General features: G+C 39.9%; 1 protein-coding gene across 1 annotated transcript in view; it reads right to left on the bottom strand.

Annotated features, from left to right (window-relative positions):
* The window catches only part of RELN (reelin), a 289,052-nt gene that overhangs the window by 42,240 nt on the left and 225,446 nt on the right, over positions 1–21,366 (bottom strand). Inside the window, exons 31-41 of the mRNA XM_065628247.1 lie at positions 15,791–15,867; positions 14,241–14,399; positions 12,070–12,258; positions 11,576–11,849; positions 10,011–10,151; positions 9,738–9,915; positions 8,193–8,277; positions 5,584–5,766; positions 4,021–4,192; positions 3,830–3,932; positions 1,077–1,306 (exon numbers count right to left, since the gene is read on the bottom strand). Coding sequence (XP_065484319.1) covers positions 1,077–1,306; positions 3,830–3,932; positions 4,021–4,192; positions 5,584–5,766; positions 8,193–8,277; positions 9,738–9,915; positions 10,011–10,151; positions 11,576–11,849; positions 12,070–12,258; positions 14,241–14,399; positions 15,791–15,867 — 1,791 coding nt within the window. The remainder of the gene's footprint in view (positions 1–1,076; positions 1,307–3,829; positions 3,933–4,020; positions 4,193–5,583; positions 5,767–8,192; positions 8,278–9,737; positions 9,916–10,010; positions 10,152–11,575; positions 11,850–12,069; positions 12,259–14,240; positions 14,400–15,790; positions 15,868–21,366) is intronic.

The following is a 21,366-nucleotide window of genomic DNA, read 5'->3' on the forward strand; positions in this document are numbered from 1 at the left end:
TTGGAGGGACGCAGTGGGAGTTTGGTAAAGGGTCAGATAATTCTTTTGGGCAAAAACAGAAGGACAAATGAGCTGCTGCAAGAGATGGTTACCTATTCCATGCTTGAAATGTTAACTGTCATAAACCAGAAAATTCAAGTTTAAAATTTAAACATTCTCTTACATTATTAAACATCCAGGCTTTCCAGACTTGGTTCTCATTTCATATATAGGTCTTTTCATACTTAGAGAGACACATATGGGGCCACTTATTTATTGGAGGGCCCATTGCATGCAGTAGTTTTATACTCAGTCTTATAGTTGCATAGATTCACAAAGTCTCATAGTTGCATAGCTCATTTTCATTCATATGTGCTACAGTTTAATCCTTAATGATATTTTACATAAACTGAGTTGATTCTAGAAGACAGTTTTCCCTGAAAAAGTAAACAGTGCTGTTTTATACTTTGAAGTTACATATTAGTAGCCTGCTAGCATGCATTGTTTTTCTATGCTATGCATCTGTTATCATCCAACCTGGTTTGTTCCACAAACTTAAGTTTCTGAGTGACTGCAGCAGTTGTTTTCTTAGAATCAGAGAACTTTACAGCTACAAGAGAACTTGAGTATTTAGATCAGCCCATTTCCTTACACTGAAGTAGAATCGAGTTTATATTGGCTCACATTTTACTGCATTCTCTAATGAATCTCAAATTTCATGCAAGAATATCCTTAATTAATTTGAATGGCTACTGCACTGCAGAAAACAGCATTTGAACTGCTTTAAGGACTGTAAGTTTTGCATTAATTTTACCATGCAACACACTTCCATAAAAATGTCACCAATTAAATATACGGATATATAGGAAATTATCTGTAATTATTCTACATTAGCATCAGGCACAACATATTTTTGGTTATTACCTGAACACTAGCTAACATTCAGGACGAAAAGCAGAGAAAAATTGGTCATCTGGTCTGCTCTAGTGCCACAGTTCTTAGGCACCACTCTTGTGCTGGGAGAACATTTTGGACGGAAAACAGAAATAAAAACAAACCAACAAGCAGCTGGGCAAGAATAGGAGCTGGACACTTACCCACAGAGGTGTAGTTTTCCGAAGTGAACGACCTCCCTTCTCCAGCCCTGGGTGGTGCCTGCATAGTAAGTACTACTGGGGTGATGCTCGGTGGAGCAGAGGGAGCTGAGGTGGCTGCTGCTGCTGTAGCACAAGGGGAGCAGCAGGTGCCAGGTCGCCCCCAGATCTCGTGAGAACTCCAGCTTTACCGGGTCAGCAGAGGAGCTGTCAGTGGTGCAGCCGATATTGATCTGGGGGACAAGACATGAAATGCAGAAGATGGCACAGGGCAGGCTGTGGGACATCTAATCACTCTTCATTTTAGCCTCCTCCATTTGGTGTGATATTTATTTAGCCCAGGAAAATGGTGATTTGGGAACTCATTTAACAACTGGGATGACGCATTCAGGACATGCACATGAACCTCAACTCTTGCACATTGCCCTGCCTGTCCATGGGCATATCACACTCTGGCTTATCATAAAATGAATGTGATACGAAATCCCCAAGTACTTCTACTAAGAGAAAACCATGAAGTTAGACAAAATCCCGAAGGAGCGCTGCTACCATGGATGAAGCAAATGCATTAGCTGTTGCAGTCCTCTGGCAGGGACTGAAGTAACCATAATACCAAAAGCCTGTCCATGTTTAAAACCAAAAATATGAAAACAAAATGTTCAAATAAACTTTTTTTTTTTTTTTTCAATTGTTGAGCTGCACTATGGTCTTCTTATATGTTACACTTTCAAAAGAAGGAAAACTTATGCCACAGGACCATTCAGGGTGTGTGCCGTATCACTTCAGTATCTTCTTCAGCTTTCATACTCGCTACCCTTTTGCTCATGCATAGTGGCAAAGCTCTTGGAGACAGAATTAAGAATAACAGAGCTGGCTTGGATTTAGACTCAATGTCACACCAAAACATAGTTTGGCAGTGTAGCAAACAGTAGAAAAGGCAGAAAACATACACGAACAACAGTTTTACTACTGAAAAAAATAGAAAATTATATTTTGTAGAGAACCTGAGATCTCTTAAGACATATTTTCTGCATGGCTCCAGTGCAAATTAGTCTGCTTTTCTTTCTCACTGATATTAAGATGTTCTTTTAGTTTCAAATTGCTTATATATAAGAAGAATTAGTCCCCTTATGGGATGACTCTGTCATATAAAATAAGATGTACTATACTTACAATGCAATAAATAAAAACTCAGTGCTGATGGAATACAAAGCCTGTACTAAAACTATGAAACATTTTGGATTTTTTACATATCTTTGGAGTGGAATAAATGTCTTTCCTATGTACTACTCTGTAACGAAAATCTATTTATTTCTAAAAAGCAGTAATATTCATAACTGTACATGAATGTTGAAAACGTATCCTATGTCAAATTTCCTTCATCACTCTTCAGTGCACATGAGTCCCATCAACCTACATTTGACTAGAAGTGCTGTCTGCTCATCTGGAAGCTTAGAGAGATGCTTGACCCAATATAGGTTTTGACTCTTGAGACACAGAGAGAAACGCTACTACATTATGCATAACTTCTGCATTTATACTAATGTCCTCAAAAACGTGAGCTGAAAACAATGTTCTTACCACGTATGGAAGTAAGCATGGAGATTTTATGAAGTTAATGCTCTGAAGACCTATGAATACCTTAAAATGGCCTCAAACATTTTTGTTATACAGGCTGTAATCTATATTTTAAAACAGAAAATGGTTTGCATTAAATAATTTATGAATTAGTTACATGACAAACTGAAGTGTGCTTGAGTACACAGCTAAACCTAGTTTTCTTGGAAAACCCTTAGTATTATTTGAGTAATTGTTTAAAAACTGGTATAATTTGCTGTTTAATGCTACAGCACGTTAGGTTTTTGTTAAAAGCAGCCTGGTTATTGTGGCATGGCAATTTACATGAAAGATTCTTTTACAATTTCTTAATGACAATATAATGACCCCTCTAAACTAATACATGCTGGACTAAATTGTTACTCCCATCAGTAGCTGCCCTAGATGATGCACAGTGTAGATTTTTGGATAAACCAGAAACACAGTTTAGTTTTGACTATGTGTTGTCATTATAGGTACCTGTTTCCACCGACTATATGAAAAGCACAAAAAATGTACTCCTCATTCATGAGCTTTAGATAACTCCCTAAGATGAGATGAATTCAGGCCATCATGGGCAAAGAAAACTAGAGCCTCTATGAAAGTGTGGGCAGAAACAAAAGGAAAGCAGAGTCTTGGCTCTCTGAGAAAGTACGGACAGGACAGTTAAGCCAGCATGCAGGGAAAAATGAATTTCTGGCATCATAGATGAAGTCATAGCTCTCCAGTGTAGCTCATGGAAATGCTGCACACTGCTCCAGCTCCACACTGCTCCAGTTTCGCACTTTTCCTGAGCAGGCTGTGAAGGGACAATCTAGACCTTCACTATATTTTGCTCCTTGTGTCATCTGTCAGTGGTAATTCTCCAACTGGTAGAACATGGACTTTAATGCTATCAGTGCAAGTATATATGCATGGACAAAGCAGTAATTTAGGCAAGAAAACAGAAGACTTTGAGGCAGAAATTTCCCTTCTCTGTGTGCTAAAAGCTTCACGGTACACCCACATTACGGAAAGTAGTATCGAAGCAATTACATGGGAAATTAGACAAGCTTCTCTACTTGGCAATCATAACAGCTGGGAGAATACACCAAAGAGCAGGCCCTGAAAGACCAGAACTCTCCAATCAAAAGGCAAAAAATCTTCCTGAAGACAAGTACCTCAAATTGGATTATAGTGTTTTCATTTACACTCAGGTCCCTTGTTGTAATGGAGTGTTCTCCAACTTCATTTGAAACAAATACCATAGCTGAATCTTCTTCCCTGTAAAAAAAAAAAAAAAAAAAAAGGTACTTTAGACTCAGTTTGTTCCACAGTCACTTTTTTCCTAATTTATTGCTGATATGCTTACGGAGCTCCTTTAGATGAATATGGGCAATAAAGCCCAATGTTTCCACCAGGATAAAAAAACCAGTTGTCCTCTTTGGGACCAAAGTCAAATGTATCCAAAAGGATCATGGGATTCTTTAGGTTATTTCCATCAATAATGAAGTCATCAATAATCCAGATTTCTTCTTTTTTGCCTACAAAGAAAAGGGGAACATTCCTATTAAGACCTGATATTCCTATTATTAGAAAGCAGAATAGTAGCCAGTATTTATGGATTATGTTGAGAAGAGGGTGCTAAAGGCGCAACTTCACTGTTTAAATTTTCCATGAAAATGGTCCCTGTACTGCTCTGCAGTCTGACCCTACAGAATTAACTTCTAGTCCTCTAAAATTTACAGAAGTCACAGCAAACTGAAGAGTGAAAAACTTGGGTTGACCAAGTATCTTCTGTTTAAATCACATTCACTTAGGAACTCTAACGTCATTGTATTCTTTAATTACGAATCATCTAAATGAGCAGTTGCTGTAGAGCACGAACAGCCTAAAAGGATGATTTAATTCTGCACCTTTTTCCTTGCACTCAGCAGCCTGTGTTTGCCTGGCAAGAGCTCTTTGAGAGACAAGGAAACTCTGAGTGACCTTCTCTTCAATGGATTATGAATTCAAATGTGTTGCAAAATTGATGCTTTCAAACTGGAGAGGAAGAAATAGATTGCCAGATCTCTTGTGTAACTTTTTTTCATCTGTCTAAAAGCCTTGATCAGTGAAAGTTAAATCGCTTCTTTTAAAATAAATTCCTGCTTAAGAATAATGTCTGGATGAAAAGTTTAGCTAAGTGTTTTAGGCAGGACCCATCAGAAGAGTGAACTGGAACTGGATTCTTAAGACCAGATTTGAATTTGCTTTTTATTAGAGGTGTGCTAGGCATTTGCCTACATGGAATAAATCTTTGCTGTATCACTGTGCCTAAATGATCACTGGAATTCTTTAAAGCCCTTAATGACAGGTTCTGCTAAGAGATGTGCTCAGAGTAACGAGAGCAGAGGAGAGCTTTCTTCAGCTGGCACATCTGTAATCAGGAGTGACCTGAGTTCCTCTTGTGGTTTTGTACAGTCCCTTACAATTTAATCAAAAGATCAACTGCTCACTACATACTCTTTCTAAATGGGTTTTTAATGCCCAGTTAATTCTGAGCAAGGTAGGCCCAGTTCCCATTTACACTTGTGACACTTTTGTATAATTGCAGCATTGTAATGGGGCCTTAATGTAAACTAGAATCAGGTGCATTAAAAATAATGAGAAGAACCTGAGTGAAGTGAACTTTAGCCACGTTGCTTGATCTCCCAATCACCCCAGGACCAAAGCTGATAGTCTTTGCACACAGCCAAGGGGTATTAGGTTAAGGTCCTTTCACTTTTTAAGAACAGTAAACATAATGCTGTGATAATTTTAATTGAAGAACTTGAAATATTAGGAAACAAGATTTATTGTTGAGTTAATCTTCTTGAGTTAAAAAATCTAGCCTCTTACACATGCTGAGCCATGCAAGTGTGGACCTGGAGTCCCGCGGATGTCTGTTCCTTACCATTGTTGTAGGGTTGCCAGAGCCTGAACCGCGTCGCATTGCTTTGGGCTGCGTAGGGCAGAGGAATGTTAATAAAGAGGACATCTGTAGTCTGCGTGAAGTAAAACTCATCTATCAGGTGCCAAGTGATGCCACTGTTGACAGAATATTGCAGGAGGATGGAATGAGACCTCTCGGGGGTGCCTGGAGCAGACAGGACATGCATTTAAGTTCATTATAATCTGTTTTTAAAAAGCACTAGCTCAAGAATGCTTCTTCGAGTGTAAATAAAATTAGGTTACTTTGACATGTATTACAGAGTATGGGCTTGCTTTAACAACAATGTAAACGCTTGAGAGGTTGTGTGTGTATTATACATGTACATCTTCCTGTGCTTTCCCTTGCTTGTCTATCTGCAAAATGCTAATAAATTAGGGGCCAAATTTACATTGCTGTTCATTATATGTACTGTCACAATTAATTTACTTAGACGAGAAACTATCTCAGAATTTTTTAGATTAGAACAAACCAGCTCTTTCTACCACAGACATTTTTCAGTAATTCAGTATTTATTTGCTTGTTGTTCCCAGGTACCAGTCATTATCATCACCATCTGTACCACCTGTAGATAAAGACACAATCCTTATTCTCACAAATTTATAGTCCATGTCTCTGACTGCAGACACTGATATGAGCACATTCATCCCCAGAAATCATATAATTGAGGTAAAGTGCTGAGGGTCTTTATTAGCATGTTTTAACAACACGCTACAACAACAACGAAATATTCTGTGCTTTAACCTGGGACTAAAAATCAGCATTGGAACTGAGAATAAAATTTACATTTTCCGACTACCAGTTCCTCCTTTTTTTCACTTAAAGCTTTAAAGATTCAATAAAGGCTCTATACAGATCTGTGTATTAACATATGCTGATTAGAGCCCAGCACTTGCACTTGATGCAGGCTACCCTGCGCAAGCTCAGTGCCAGGTGTATTTTTCACCTGTACCTGACTTGCTGACAAGGAAAATCAGTGTCTGAGCAACAGTATTTCTGAGCTGAGTTCTCACTCAAATTTGCTGTCTCCACTCTCTTCATAGTGTGGCACAGTGATGGCATGTGCCCAAAAACTCACTCCAAGGGCAGGAACTCACAGCAGAAAAGGACTAAAGGACAGTTTTTTCATCCCTGCCTCACTATGCGTTACAGAGCAAGTTTCTCCCATGTTCTGTTCTTAAATTAACCAAATTTGCTGAAGCCAAAGTGACTGATGTGCACACCCCTGCTCCACTCTGCTCCAGCACAAAGTCTCTCTTGAACCACCACATGCGGAACAGAGCAGGGAGACATTTGCAGTCAGGAGTGGATTTCAGTGCATCTGTGGCAATTAACAGTTATCAGCACGCTGCTCTTAATGCTTACAGCTGAGATGTGCCTAGCTATATCGATTTGCATTCAGCATTAAGGAGCTTGTTGGGACTAAGTCCTGGTTCCAAGCCTAGGGCTAGCAAGCCATATAGATTTAATGAGAAAAGATTTGTCCTGGAGTTTCACTGCTTTACTTCTTATGGGTCAAGTACCAAAATCGAGTCTTGAGCTATTCCTGCCTTTCAGAATTATATTTTTACTCATCATATTTTTAAATATTTTGGCAAGGATCATATGTAGAAATATTTCCAAGACATAGTTTTGTAAAAGAAGCCTTCACAAAGATTATGCTTTTAAACATGAAGTATTGGGCCTGTTGTTTTGGGGCATGTTATATTTATGGCTGCTATTGTTTTCTCACTTTTCTGTAAAGTACTTAAAAAGTAGAAATAAGTAGCCAAATAGATATGATTAAATACCTATTAGAGAGAATCAAACTTAATTCAGAATGAGCTACAATTTTACGTGCCCATACAGAGATTTGGCTAAGATATTTATGTAGGAAGAAAGAGGTGGTTCAAACCTACTTTTGTACTGTCTTTGGGCAAATGATGAGTCAGGTAGGGTCCAGTCCCCGAGTGCTGAGCTTCCTGAAGAAGCTATGAGCATCTTCCACGAAAGGGAAAGGGGTTTTTGTACCTTGAGAGTTCAGTCCTGAAGAGCTGATTCTACAAGCAATGCTGGGGAAAAACTTCTGAGACTGCATGGGAGTGACTCAAACACTCATCCAGGTTAGCTGATCTTCACTGCGTCACTCCTGACTGACATAAAATTATTTTGCAAGACTCAAGATGACAGGGGCTTAGAGCAGGGTAAGACTGAATCATTGGTTTGAACATGCTTGTACTAGAGAAACTGTCTCTAGTTTGTTACACCAACTTGTAAACTTGGCTTGCAAAATCTGACTATTCTTCATATACAATTAAATAGAATTATGAGGGTTTAGTCATCTCTACAATACCTATTAGGAAGCCAAATGGTAAGACCTTTTAATGCAGTTTACTCTTTTACTACACAGATGGCCATGTAGGCTGGTAGCAAGGTAGGGATGATGCAGAATCTCAAACAAGTTCCCATATTATGTAGCCTAAACTGACCATCATGTACACTGAAGCTGAAACTATAAAACCATATTCTTTTCTGTGATGCTACTATGTATTAATAAAGCTAGAGAAGTGATGGGAAATCAACAGTGATCTTACCTTTGGCAATAAATTTAAAGGAAAACTGGATGTAGACGGTATTAGTGCAATCTAGATCTCTTGAAACAAGCATTCTCAGTCCTTCCTGCGAATACAGAATATATGGTGTGAATCTTAACTCCCATTATCAAAGATGTTGTGCAGCTTACTATTGTCTGGATGTTGTCTGTTACTGACTGCCAGTGGCAGCAAGAGAGGCAGTTCTCTGTCCCACACCTTCTCCCAGGCAGAAAATGGGTACAGTGATGGCCTTGGCAAAGTGAGCCATAGTAGTGGAATGGGCTAGGTATGGGTATGTGTCACTGCCAGAGGTACAGCTACATGATCAGGTACAGACACAGGTTCAGCTCATTCAGTTCATGCTCTGAACCACTGGGATATGATCCGATCTGCAAGCACTGACTTACTCAGACTTGAGTCCAAGCTAGTATACTAATTTTTTTGGAAAATTGTGTAGTAGCTAAGCACCCTAATTTCCAGGCAGGAAGACTCCTCTCTAGGAGCTCTTTTCTGTGCCTCATAAAAATGTTTTGTACAAATAATCTCTTCTGGGACAACCTTTTGACTTAGAGCAGTAAGGAAAGGGAACAGACAGGAAACCTCATAGTGACCCCTAAGGTCCTGTCCATCTCTATAGATGAGCTCAATGTTGTGTGGATCCTGGGGCCAGAGCTGGTCCCGGTTCTGCAGAGATCAGGCAAACCACCTCTCAGAGCTTCCCTCTTTCTCAGACCCATGCCCCCAGGGGAGCAACCTGCAGGAACAACCAATCCAAGTTTTAGACAATTCGCATCCTGTGATTTGTGATTTAGATGGTCTAAAGAGGTTGAACTGGAGTCAAGGTTTTGCAAAGAAATATTTCTAAAGACATTTCTGCAACAAACATTATTAAACTTTGCTATTTTGAGGCACCTGAATTCACAGTGTCAAACAAAGACTCATGTGTGAACTTAAAATTTGTGTGCTTATGTGAACAAAAGTCTTTATGTGTTTTGTTGAAGAACTGAGATGTTCAGAAAATATATTTCCTGGCTTTTTTAAAATCTGTAATTAACAAAAAAAATTCTGTAAAGAGCTAGAAAACTTCAAAGTGTCAGAATTATGTAAAACACAGGCTAACTACATTAAACATTGATTACATAGACAACAGTGCTGACTAATTTGTGTTATTCAAATTACTCAAAAGTCAGTCAGGGGATTTCAAGACACAAGCCCAATTGATTGTAATGTGTACCATATTTCCAAATCACTCACTTGGCCTCAAAAGTCTCAGCCACAGAGTCTCATTATTTTCCTTTGGTTGTTAAGGAAGAATTTAAACCACAAATGAAAACAATAGTCAACGAACAGATGAAACCCATTTGTTCATAAAAAACAACTGCAACAAACATGGTGCATATTTAGGGCAGGAAAAAAAAAAGAAAATGTCAAATTCTAGCCTAAAGACTTCGACATAAACATATGGGAGGAAACAACAAAAATTTACTCTCTGTTTTTAACTCTACTGGTTTTAATTCAACTTTTTCAACGAAAGTAATCTCTGACCCCTTTAAAAATGAGAGCTGTTCCAGACTTGATGGTGTCACCATTCAGATTTCCCCTCTCAGCACCGTAAACCTCAGGCCAAAGGTCTGGATGCAAGTTACCATTGAAATCATCCTTCAGGACAGACGGCAGAGGAATGACAGGGACACAGTATGGACCACCAAAGCCTCTGTCACACCTAACAACAAATTGGGAGGAAAAGGTGTTATCCATGTGGCCTAGATAAAACACAACTTCATTTCTCTGAAGCAGGTTTAGCAGGTTGCTACTTACACACAACGACCTGCATCACAGATGCCATGGCCCGAGCACATCCATGGGCACCCTGTAGCCAGGACCACGTTATCAATAGCCCAAGAATCAACACCTGAAGCATAGTTGTACTGAATCCATCTGAACCGTGTTCTGGGAGAGCTGGAAAAAACAGAATAAATGTATTTCAGGCTTCAAAATGTCTGCTCCACGAAGTGCTAAATATTAAAGAAGATCCCATAGACTTCAGGAGAAGAAAAGCAAAATAATAACCATGACTGTCTGTATTTGGGAAAGATTAGTATTCCAGTTGAACGTGGAAGTTTTAATTTCTCAGGTTAGTTTATAGGCAAAATTCCAGCAGACTCTAAAGGCAGGTGCCCAAAGTTAAAACCAAGAAAGTCAACATTGCTGTGACTCTTGCTGGTCAGCAAAGTAGTTGAGCAGAAACTATTAGCTGCATCAGCATTCAACAGCTCCACGTGTTGCTAGCAGAGTTAAGACAATACAATTGCTTCAGTAAAGTTCATTTATATTGTCGTGTAAAGAAATAATGATTACATATGTTTGTACATAAATGTATAACGGTGTATGACTCTACATGTACACACAAGCACATGCATACACAGTCTTGTAATTGCTGACTGCCTTGTCATCCTCAGATGAGGAAATTATTTTGGAAAAAAAAGTCTGTCAAGATGCCACGGGTTAGTTCATCTTGGCTTTGTTCAGGCAGAAAATGTGCTGTGGAGCTGATCCTGGAACAATACACAGAGAATGCACTCAGACTGACGGGATCAGGGTATCATTATATTTGTGAAGAGTATTTTTTGGAAGAAGATGCATGGTCCTTTGAAGAGAACTATGGAATTATAAACCAAGATGTGAACCCCAGTGCCAGCTTATTTACTGTATGTTCATCTTTACCACTGTATTTTCTGGATGGTAAAATTTACAGAGGTAATGCATAGGTTTCTTTGAAGAATTACAGAACTATTCAGAATAATGGTAAGCAATATTATTATCATCCGTTATTTCTAAACTAGAGTGTGGTTTTATTCAGAGAGACGGGCGCCAGCATATCTGCCACATCAATTTACAACAAGGTGATATCACTAGGAGGCAGGCAGAACTCTCCTCCTGGTCAAAAGGGTGGAGGTGGCACATCTAGTAACATGCGTTTTGACTTGCTGAATGCCATGAATAACATGCCTAATAGCTGGATGACAACTTATATGCAATGACAGAGAATACTTTTATATGAAAGGGTGGGTCAGGGCATTAATTCTTGCTTCTTATTGGGTAAATGTTAGAAAAGCTTGCTTTAGCATTCCAGTTCTTGGTGTCACAGATTATAGGCAAGACTTAAGAATTCACTCCTCCAAAGTTGTTACTTCCTTAAGTTCCTACAGTTCACATTATATCTGATGAAATATTTCAAAGCGATATTTAAAATTCTGATGGCGTGACCACACACATTTAATAATTTAAAAGACATGCAGAAAATTCCCAAGCTGGGGGATGTTTACTCAAATTAGATCAGCAAAATCTATAGCATGCTAAACAGTCAGAAGAGCAGTGCTCACTTGGTGGCGGGTGGGAGGTAGACCGTAATTCTCTTCCAGTTTTGGAATCTTTCTGAAGTGTAGATGGAGCTCTCGGTGTAGTGCTGACAGCCAATGGTTGGAGGGACACACTCCTCTGTCACCAGGTGCCAGTCTCTCCCATTGTTCAAAGAGTATTGCAGGTGAATGCTATGGGAATTGCTGTAGGGCTTGCTGCAACCCATGCTCAGCTCAAATTGCAAGAAAGTGGAGGCTGATACATGGAAGTCCCAAGTCTCAGCATAGCGAGGTTTTCCTAAGAGAAGAGAACAAAAGAAAAAATATACCTTATGCATATGCTTTCAGTACTATAATTCAAATTTGTTATCCATATTTTCACTTTTTTTCAGCCTTCTCTTCCCTGCAGATTATGATATACTTGAATTTGCATATACCTCCTATCTTATAAGAACTTGACCCATACATAATTTATAAAATAGGCACACACACATGCAGCAATGTTTGGTGACACATACCAATGTTTTCACTGAACATCAGAGCTGTATCCATAGAGAGGCAGTCGATGTCCACTTGACCTCCTTGTATTCTGTACCAGCTTGCTTGTAAATCCACAGTTCCATCAAATTTATCCTGGAAGCCAGTCTGAGAGCTGTCGTTCATCCCTATAAGGACATCATCCAAAGCCCACTGAGCTGAATGCTTCCCTATAAAAAGCAGAACAGGCAGGTTAGTGGAGTCCCTGGTAGTTATTTTTTATGCTCACATCCTGTGTTCATCCAGTGAGCAGTGTTCAGTCACGTAGACTGAACACTGTTAAACAAGACTAAAACATGGCTCAAGGATGAGTCTGGACTCTAGAGTATGTATCTATTTCAGATAAACACAGGTATTTCCTGCTTCATTTCTCAAGCTTTGGTGCTTTTGTCATCAGATGCTCTCCCTGTGTCTGAAGGAGACACACCCTGAGCTTCTAGATTGGGGATTTTCATTTTATGGCTCACAACTTCCCTGCCATTCTCTGCAGCTAAATTGGAAAGTCCTCTGTCTAGTTCCCAAAGTACCTATTGTATGGAAGAGAATAGTACACAGAGGAAAATGCCGAAGGCTCTCAAAATAGATGATATTCATAGAAGTGCTCTTCACCTTCTCCTTCCTGGAAACCTCTCTTCTCTTGCTCTCCAACTTACAGGCATGTCAGTTCACCATCATCTCCAGCCCTTCATTTCAATTCACCTTTCTACTGGCATGCTGAAAATGCTATCTTGCTGTACAGTCACTGCCCTCACAGGAGAAGGAAAGTCTTAACAATAAACTATGAACTCACAGCAATGTGCCAGAACTTTTGTCTTGCCACTGTGAGGAATGTGGGTCAGAGCTGATATGGCCACTCTGCACTCAATTATAGCAGACAGAGGACAATCTATGAAGGAGTTAATATCTGTAATGAGGAGTCGTTGTCACCTATGGGCACTGGTATGGAAGACGGTATTTCCACCTCCAGTCATAAATTCTGACTCTTACTGGGAGCCACAGGACTGCCCTCAGTTGGTGTTAGAGTGACTGCTCTCAGCAGGGACAGATGTCATCCAGGTGTGCCCAGAGCAAGCGACCATGGGCAGGACACAGGTAGGGAGCAACAGGTCTGACATCGCACCACTCGCCAGTGCAAGCAATCGTGGCAGAACAATGGTCTGGGGTGCACCAGTTGCTGCCCAGCATTTTTCCCAAATGAATTGGCTTCTTAACTAAATCACATCCCTCTTGCCTTGTCTACTCTCTTGCCTAGTGAGGACAATTAACTCCAGCACATACCTTGTAAGAAAATGGATGAATAAAAATCAGCCATCAAAATGATAAATGATATCCAAGAAGCTGCATGCCATAATTGCCTGAGTGTAAGCTGTGTGCTTCTCTCCCCGGGGAATTGCTGTTAAAATGTACTTTGCCATATTTCTGAATATCACCTTATATTTCCTGCAGGGATCCAAGAGCTGCTGCCTTGCACAAAGGCGAGACACTTAATCAAGACACTTTTAATAGTGGTAACATGCTCCTGTGCAAGGTGGGAGCTCTTATAGTGCCTGTAGGTATCAGTCAGCACCAGGGTTTTACTTTCAACTGAGGATGTGGGACGTGGCTGAGTGGGCTTTGGAGGTGAAGCAGAAGGCAGGGGAGCATGGTGCTGGGACACCAGAAATAGCAGGGGATGGGGGTCCTGTTTTGGAGTGTGGAGATATTAAAATAGTGAGATGGGAGCCACCAGGTAGGCAGATTCTGGGCCAAGTTATGCCTCCTCTCCCAAAACAGAGAAAAAGTGAGATAAAATGTGTAAGCCATTTTGCATCCCAGGTCACTCCATACTCAGGTAAATCCACTGATCTTATTTAGGCTTTTCTGTGTAATATTCTTTTCTCATCCCCTCTGTTATCTCTCAGCATTTTTGGTTCAAATTTAGCTCTTAAACAATTTTACTCTTAAACCCACTATTTTTCTTGGTGCTATAAAAGAAAATCATGACTGCAGCGTGACTGGGGAAAGCCTAAACATGCTCTTACAGCACCCACACTCTTCACCATGCTGTATTTTTGGTAAGCTGAGGTTTCTGCAGAATATCTCCATACTGAGAAGCACTGTCATGCAGGTTGTGTAAAGCTGCTTAATGAATTTTTAGGATGGCGTTCCTTACCGTGTTGTGGCTGCCACCAGCGGAAAGCGGTGGCGGGGGTTTTGGCCTCCCGAGGTAAGTCTATGGAAACAACCTGAGGTTCCAGGTACGACATGAAGTCCAGCTCTCGCAGCAAATGCCAGGTGATCCCATTATCATTTGTGTATTGAACGACAAGCCCTGTGTTTAAAATTAAGGCAGGCAGTTAGTCTGACTGTACGGAGCAAAGGAAGGCAACTCTTCAGCCTGTACTCGGGAGCTGCCAACCCCGTCCAGTGCACGGTACTTTTGGTGTCTCCCTTACCCTTTTAACATCTCCTGCTCCAGGTGCATGGCACTTTTGGTGTCTCCTTTACCCTTTTAGCATCTCCTGCTCCAGGAGCATTTTGTGGACAAAGTCCTACTGCAAAGGTGATGTGGGCTCACCAGATACTACATGTTATATTGCTTCTCTTCACCAAACTCAAAGGATCAAATCTTTTATCAATACAACCTCAGTGAAACTAGTGATTGTACCACCGAAACTGTAGGAAAAATGTGATTTTCTTAATATAGTCAGTGTTTATTTCATGTTGGGTATCCTTGCAGTTTGTGTGGGATACTAAGTTGTAATTCTGATAGTTGTGCTCCCGATATGGATAGTTCACACTGCTCATGCTACCTGCACAAGCTCACAGAATCATAACATTTAGATGATCTTAAATAATCTTCATGTCTTACACACAGTATAGCAAATACTAGGACACAGCAGAATTCTGAAGTAACTTAAGAGCTCATCACAGGGAATAATACAAGAAAGAAACACTAATGTATATTTCTTCTCTTAAAACTCTTTTATACTGGAGTACATGCAAAGAAAATGGATTTTCTTGTGTCTTATACTGGTCCAAATGAGAATCAAGCCCTCAGGGTACTCTATGCTGAAAGGTGACAGTTCTGAGTCAGTGTCAATGTAAGTGCCATGCATCAGGCAACAGTCCACTGATGTTAAATAATTTATACTGAGAGGAAAATGACGTTTTCTTGTCTACCAGATGTCAGTGATCTGTCTTCATACAACTAGGCAACTTTACATGGGAAATCTGCTTCTGAAACTCTGCTGGTCCTTCCCAAGTGCAAATACCAGCTCCCCACCCCCAAAACTCTAAAGCATGTGAGTAAAATAAGAGGGAACACAGCTGGGAGAGATTAATTTCTTTAGTCTAAATACATTTACAGCTGTAGCTTTTTAATTTTGCATTCCAAGTAAATCATGCATGAGATTGTGTTGGAAGGCAAACTTCTATTAGATCCACTGGTGCAGTTGAGAAGCTGAACAAGTTTTCAGGCACACAGCTCTTCTTCACGTCAGAAACGGAAATTGCCCACTTTACCCTGAACATGAATTTTATTCCTTTTATTTCAGATCTAAAGAAAGTTCTGTGTACTTCTAGATTTACCTTTTTTTCCACAAGAAAAGCTATTATACCTCTTGTAAATAATCTTTTTGATTTTGTTAAGGCAGTAAAAGGTAAAAACATTGTAGAAGACCCAAAATACAAAAAGCTTATTATAAGGAAAAGAGGCTTTACCTTCATTCCTGGCTCTGGGTCTGTTGCAGGAGTTACCAATTGCCTTGCTTCCAATTTGTACATAAAATTGAACTAGCCTGTTCAAAAAAAACCATCAGGGTAGAAAAGAAGTGTAATTATTGTCTGATAGCACAAGATCAGTCTGGATAATTCACCTTTCTTAACTGATGTGGCATTTTTAGTTAGGTCATTATTCCAGGCTTATTGATCAGGTAATGTTCCCAGTGAAATCAAGCATTGCCATAGGACACCGTGGAGGACCCAAGACAGAAGAAAGTGATGTGGTTTATTGATCTTGTGTCTAATAAATGGTTGCTGGACTGAGTAGCAGATTTTAGCAGTTCTTTCTTTCACACAAAGATGCAAAAACTCCAAAGCAGGCAAATGTGCTCCTTACCTCAGATCCTACCTTGACCTCTTGTACCTGAAAATTGTTTTAAGCTTTAAAATACAATATTACAGTCTTAGTAAAATTATTCTATCCTCACTAAACCACCAATCCATTTTTGGTCCTTAAATTCTTGATGTAAACAATTTTCAGTGAAAAGATTTCATGAGACATTTTGTGAAGTAGGCCCTTTGATTTTGAACCTATACACTTTGATTTCATTGAACATCCTCTTGTTCTCATATCATGAGATGGGGAAAAAAATGTTCTTGATCTACCTTTCTTGCAACCTTCAGTGTAGTCAGTGCTTTTATCACTTCCCTACCTTCTCCTCCTCCTTTCTGTGGTAAACTATGGCAATCTTTTAATCTGTTTCTCTGCATGAAAGTTTTTCCATGTCTTTGATTTTTCCCATAACCATTTTCTGCAAACATTCTAAAGCTGCAACATCCCTTTGAGACAGTGTCACCGGCTTTATTGACAGAACTTTGGCTAAGCCTGGAACATGCCTATCTAGCTATATTTGAATTAATAGTAATCCCATCCTTTTGCTCCAAAATATTGTAAATGTTATTCTCAATCTACCGGGATGTCCTAATGCTCTTGCTGAACTGATATTTTAAGTTGTGACTTTGTGATATCAGAGTAGGTTACATTTCCTCTTAGATGCATACTACTGTGCTATATAACAGCAATTTGTTTTAATTAATGTCCTGCAACTCACTCACCAAATTCGAATGCATGTCTCTGACATTTATCTGAGTCTTATCTGGTCACAGCCAATGTAAAGAGCATTGAGATAATGAGAATGCCACTGCCCTCTCACACCTTCTTCACAGGTTGTCTGCATTGCATATCCAAAACACCGCCTGAACCGAGGAGGGAAGCTGGACTTGTCCCCACACTGAGCTTTTGCATGCTGGATGTTGGTGATGCCATTCTCCTCCTTGTTTCCTAGCCAGTTTTTGATGCCTGTCTGTTATGTTATGACTATTGGAGTATGTGCTTATGTGATGTTTTTGGGAAGCAACTCCTTGTCCCTTGTGCTGAGAGTGTCCTTGTGAAGCACACAGGGAGAGATGAGGTCACTGACAAGCAGAGGTTAATACAAATCTAAAGGAAACCAGGTTTCATTAATTCTACTGCTTGTAGATAACCTCTTTATTTTAAATACTATGTTTTGAGGTGAATTTGTGTCTCTGTGTGAAGAGACAAGGCTTGATTTGTCACCCAAATAATTCCCCACCAGGATAACTCTCTTCATTTTAGGGGATTTGGTCCTAATTTGTAGTGACATCAGTAAAATCACAAACAAGCCAGAGCCAGTATGATGCAGATAGGACTCCAGTTTCCCTCACACACTGCATCATACACAATATCACGATCCTCTTCCAATTCAAAAACCAGCTGTACTCCGATTCTGTTAATGAAATTGGTATCTCCTACCTGAGATGTTTTATGTATCTACAGGGACTAGGACAAGCCAGAACATACTCATCAGTCTCATTCATATTACAACCCCATAGACAGCTCAAGAACAGACAGGCTGACAGTATTACATTATTTAGCCAGGTAGGTCTTATTGTTTGCTGCAGCTCTGTTGTCTGACACAGTGTTCAGGCAATAAAACACTAGACAGTGGTCTCAAAGGTGAAAAGATTTACAGTTCTTTGATGCAACACTCTTTTATGGCTGCCAAAAGTAAAGATCAGTAAAAAGCAGAAACAAAAGACAAAAAACCACCCTTTCTGCAGAAGGGTGAATCAGCCCATCTGATCTGCAAACACTTGACCCAGCACAGCTCTCTGGGAGGGTTGCACAGTCATTAGCAACAGAGTCTGTAATGCAGACAGGGGCCAAGTCAGCTAACAAGCCAGATGTCACTGCTTGGAAAAAATATATATATTCTGTGATTTTTATCTGGCTGCCAGGTAGGCACTGTGTGCAAATGCTCTCCCTCAACAGATAGTGAAGAGTGTCATAAGGGATAGACCATCAAAACAGGAGGCAGTAGCTCATCACTAACCAAAATGCATCCAGGTATCGTATTGTCAGTCAGGAGGATGGAAATATTGCTGGTGAAATTGTGCCTTTGGAGCACTGAGCCATGCAAAAGGGAAGGGATGGAGAGACTTCAGGGCCTTTCTGAAGTGTAGGGCAAAAAATGGTCTGGGTGAAATGAATTTTGACAGTTAAAACTCTCTCAGTGCTATGGGACATTCACCTAATGTCTGTGAAAAAAGTGTAGTCCATCATATAAAGGAATAGGGAGACAACAGGGCAAACAAAGCTAAGATTATGATAGAACTTAATGTACATGCTAAACATCGAGTGCTGGTTTGTGATCATGGGCTTCAGGGTGCAAGCTTTAGTTTTAAATGCTCCTAGCATGAAACCTGAGCTCAGCGGTGCCCTGTTGGGCTGTTTACCTGAGCAGCACCATGCACCTCGGGCTGACAAATCTCAACTCCTCTGGAGCAGAGCGAGCCAGGAGCACCGAGCCCCCATGAACCCCACTCCTCTGGGAAGAGAAGGGTGAGGGGGAAAAGGGTCTCTGTCCTTCTTACAAAAAGGAACAAAAATTCTTCACATCCCTTACATAAAATTTACACTTTACATTCAAAAAGCTGTAAGTGAAGCTAGATGATAGGGAATATGCTTGGGTAGATCTGCAGGAATTCAGAATGAAAATAAAACTTTAATGTATTGCAATAGTTTCCAATTTTTTGCTCTTCCATGCCTGATTTAATGAAACAAGATCTTAAAAGGCCTGGGAAAACACTATTAACCTGAAAAATAAGAAGCTTAAAAATCTACTGCAGGAGTGTCAGCCTTCCTATTCACATTCTCAATCCACATATCTAATGGTATGTCTTTCAAGGCATATTTTCCTGCTGTTTACTCAGTAACCAAAACACTCCAACCAAAAAACCCACACACAAATAAAAGATAACTGTGCAGGGGCTAAGATGACCCTTAATAAGATAACTAAATTCTATGGAAAGCATTACTGAATGCAAAAAGTAATATCAAAATGGGAAAAAGTGCTTCCCTCTAATCGCCTCTTTCAAGTGACATTAATTTTAGCTCCAATAACAGAAAAAAATTATAGTCTGAGGAATTATCTTTTTAGGGTATGGATCTTTCAGTTAACCCTTCACATTCTCACAAACGCCATCTGCATTTGCTTCTAGGAAAAAATGACCCAATTAATGTTACTGATGGTCTCAAACATTTAAGTGTGCTGCACCTGTTCTAAGCAAGGTGTCCAAAGGGTGAATGTCTAAATCTTACATGATCTACCCAGATTCCCTTATAATTAATGACAAAAATACTTGCTTCCAGAAAACATAGCACTGGCTTTAACTATCCCTATTTTAGGATGAGTTGCATTTTCCTTTTGAAGTAGCAATTTCTTTCGTTTGAGCATAAAAGCAGCCTGGGGTAATTGCTGTAGTCCGATGAGTCCATGTTCTAGTCAAGCTACATGACATGGATCCTACCCCTGAGCACAGGTGCGGCTGAAGAAGCTGAAAAATCGATACAAGTCCCATTTGTGTTTGAGACGACTGCTACTTTTGTTCTGTCTAGCAAACAGCCCAAGGATGTGATGTCAAACTTGACTTGTTCAAGGAAGTTAAGCTTCTCACCGTGATGCTTATTAAAAAAAAAAAAAAACAACAAAAAAACCCCCCCCAAAAACCCAACAAAAAACAAACAATGTCTGTTTATTTTGACAGAATGATCAGTCTCAGCAGAAAAGCAGCTCAATTGGGGAGCATGTGTTCAGAACATGGATCTTAGTTGCTCTTATCAGATGCCCCTCTGGCCATTTACATTCTTGGGGCAGTTTTGAGTCATCAGATGACCATGTTCTCAGGCAAAACAGAAATAGTGATAGATTTAAAAAGTCAAGAAAGAACATTGCTCAGTATTTTAAAACTTCTTTTGGCTTTTTAAATGGTTCACACTCTGTAAAAATGGAAAGCTATAAAAATGTAAGTCTGGCATTAAAAGCGTTTTCAAAGTAATCTTAAAGCTAAAGAAAATTATTTTCTTTTATAAAAAAGATTTCTCAGGGAAAGAAGGAATAACTCAAAAAATCCATTTGAACATAGACTTCTTGATGATGTGGTTACTCCCAATATTATGCTTCACAGGATTAAAGACATGAGATTTAAAAAGACAGTGGAACAGAAGTGCTAAGATCATCCCAGAGTTCCAGCGCGAACATGTACTTGTCCAAAGTGTATTTGTCAAACAATTAATTAATTTAATTATTAAGCAATGTACATAATTATATAAATAATTCCCGTGTTTGTCAGACACGCAGGGGACAGAGGAAAGGCAGCTGGCGCTGTGCTGGTGGGTGCTGGGGAGCAGCTAAGGATGTCCCCAAACCCGCAGCACCTGTACTGCCCCAAGGAGCACCACATGTCTGAGCTGGATGGTGGCAGCAGTAACTGGTGGCTAGTCTTTGCAAATGATCACACAAATTAAATAAGCCAGCAAATCACAGCATTACTTACTCTTAGAGGAGAAATTGTCATGAGGAATATCTTTTATGAAGCTAACCGATATAACTGTAGTGTGGGCAAGTTTTCAGGTGCATGATCCCTCATGAGAGTGGACAAAGCAGCAGCAAACTCCAGGCTAAATAATGGTTAGAATTAACAGACCTTTGTTTATCCTAATTACATTAATCAATTAGACAATTTGAGAGAGAAAGGGTAATTGCTACCAGCAGAGCAGGATTTGGTGGTAGCAGGGAGAGAGCTGAAGGCTTGTTAACCTTTGACTGCTCAGAAACAATTCACATTCCATTTTTTTGCACTTCTGGCAAGCGGACTAGTTCACAACATCTGGCAAGTAAACAACAGCTCATTGCTACGCCACCAGTGTGCCTGCAGTTCAACGCAGACAGTGGAAAGCGAGTTTTTCTGTCTAGCTACAGGCAGATTCTTAGGTTTTGTGCAGTCTCAAGACCACATCTTCTGCCTGTCCATTTAGAATACCATGCAAACCATCTCCTCAGAAAGATAAGCAGTTAGTATTCACTAGCTGCTATTCCATTTCATTTCTAACCCAAGTTTTCCATCTCAAGAAAAGGATGTAGTACACCAGAAGGAACAAAAGAGTAATTTCTGTGGCTTTAAGGTTTGTTATACAAGTTGTGATTACCAGAAGA

Source organism: Caloenas nicobarica, chromosome 1 (assembly GCF_036013445.1).
Source record: "Caloenas nicobarica isolate bCalNic1 chromosome 1, bCalNic1.hap1, whole genome shotgun sequence".
NCBI lineage: Eukaryota > Metazoa > Chordata > Aves > Columbiformes > Columbidae > Caloenas > Caloenas nicobarica.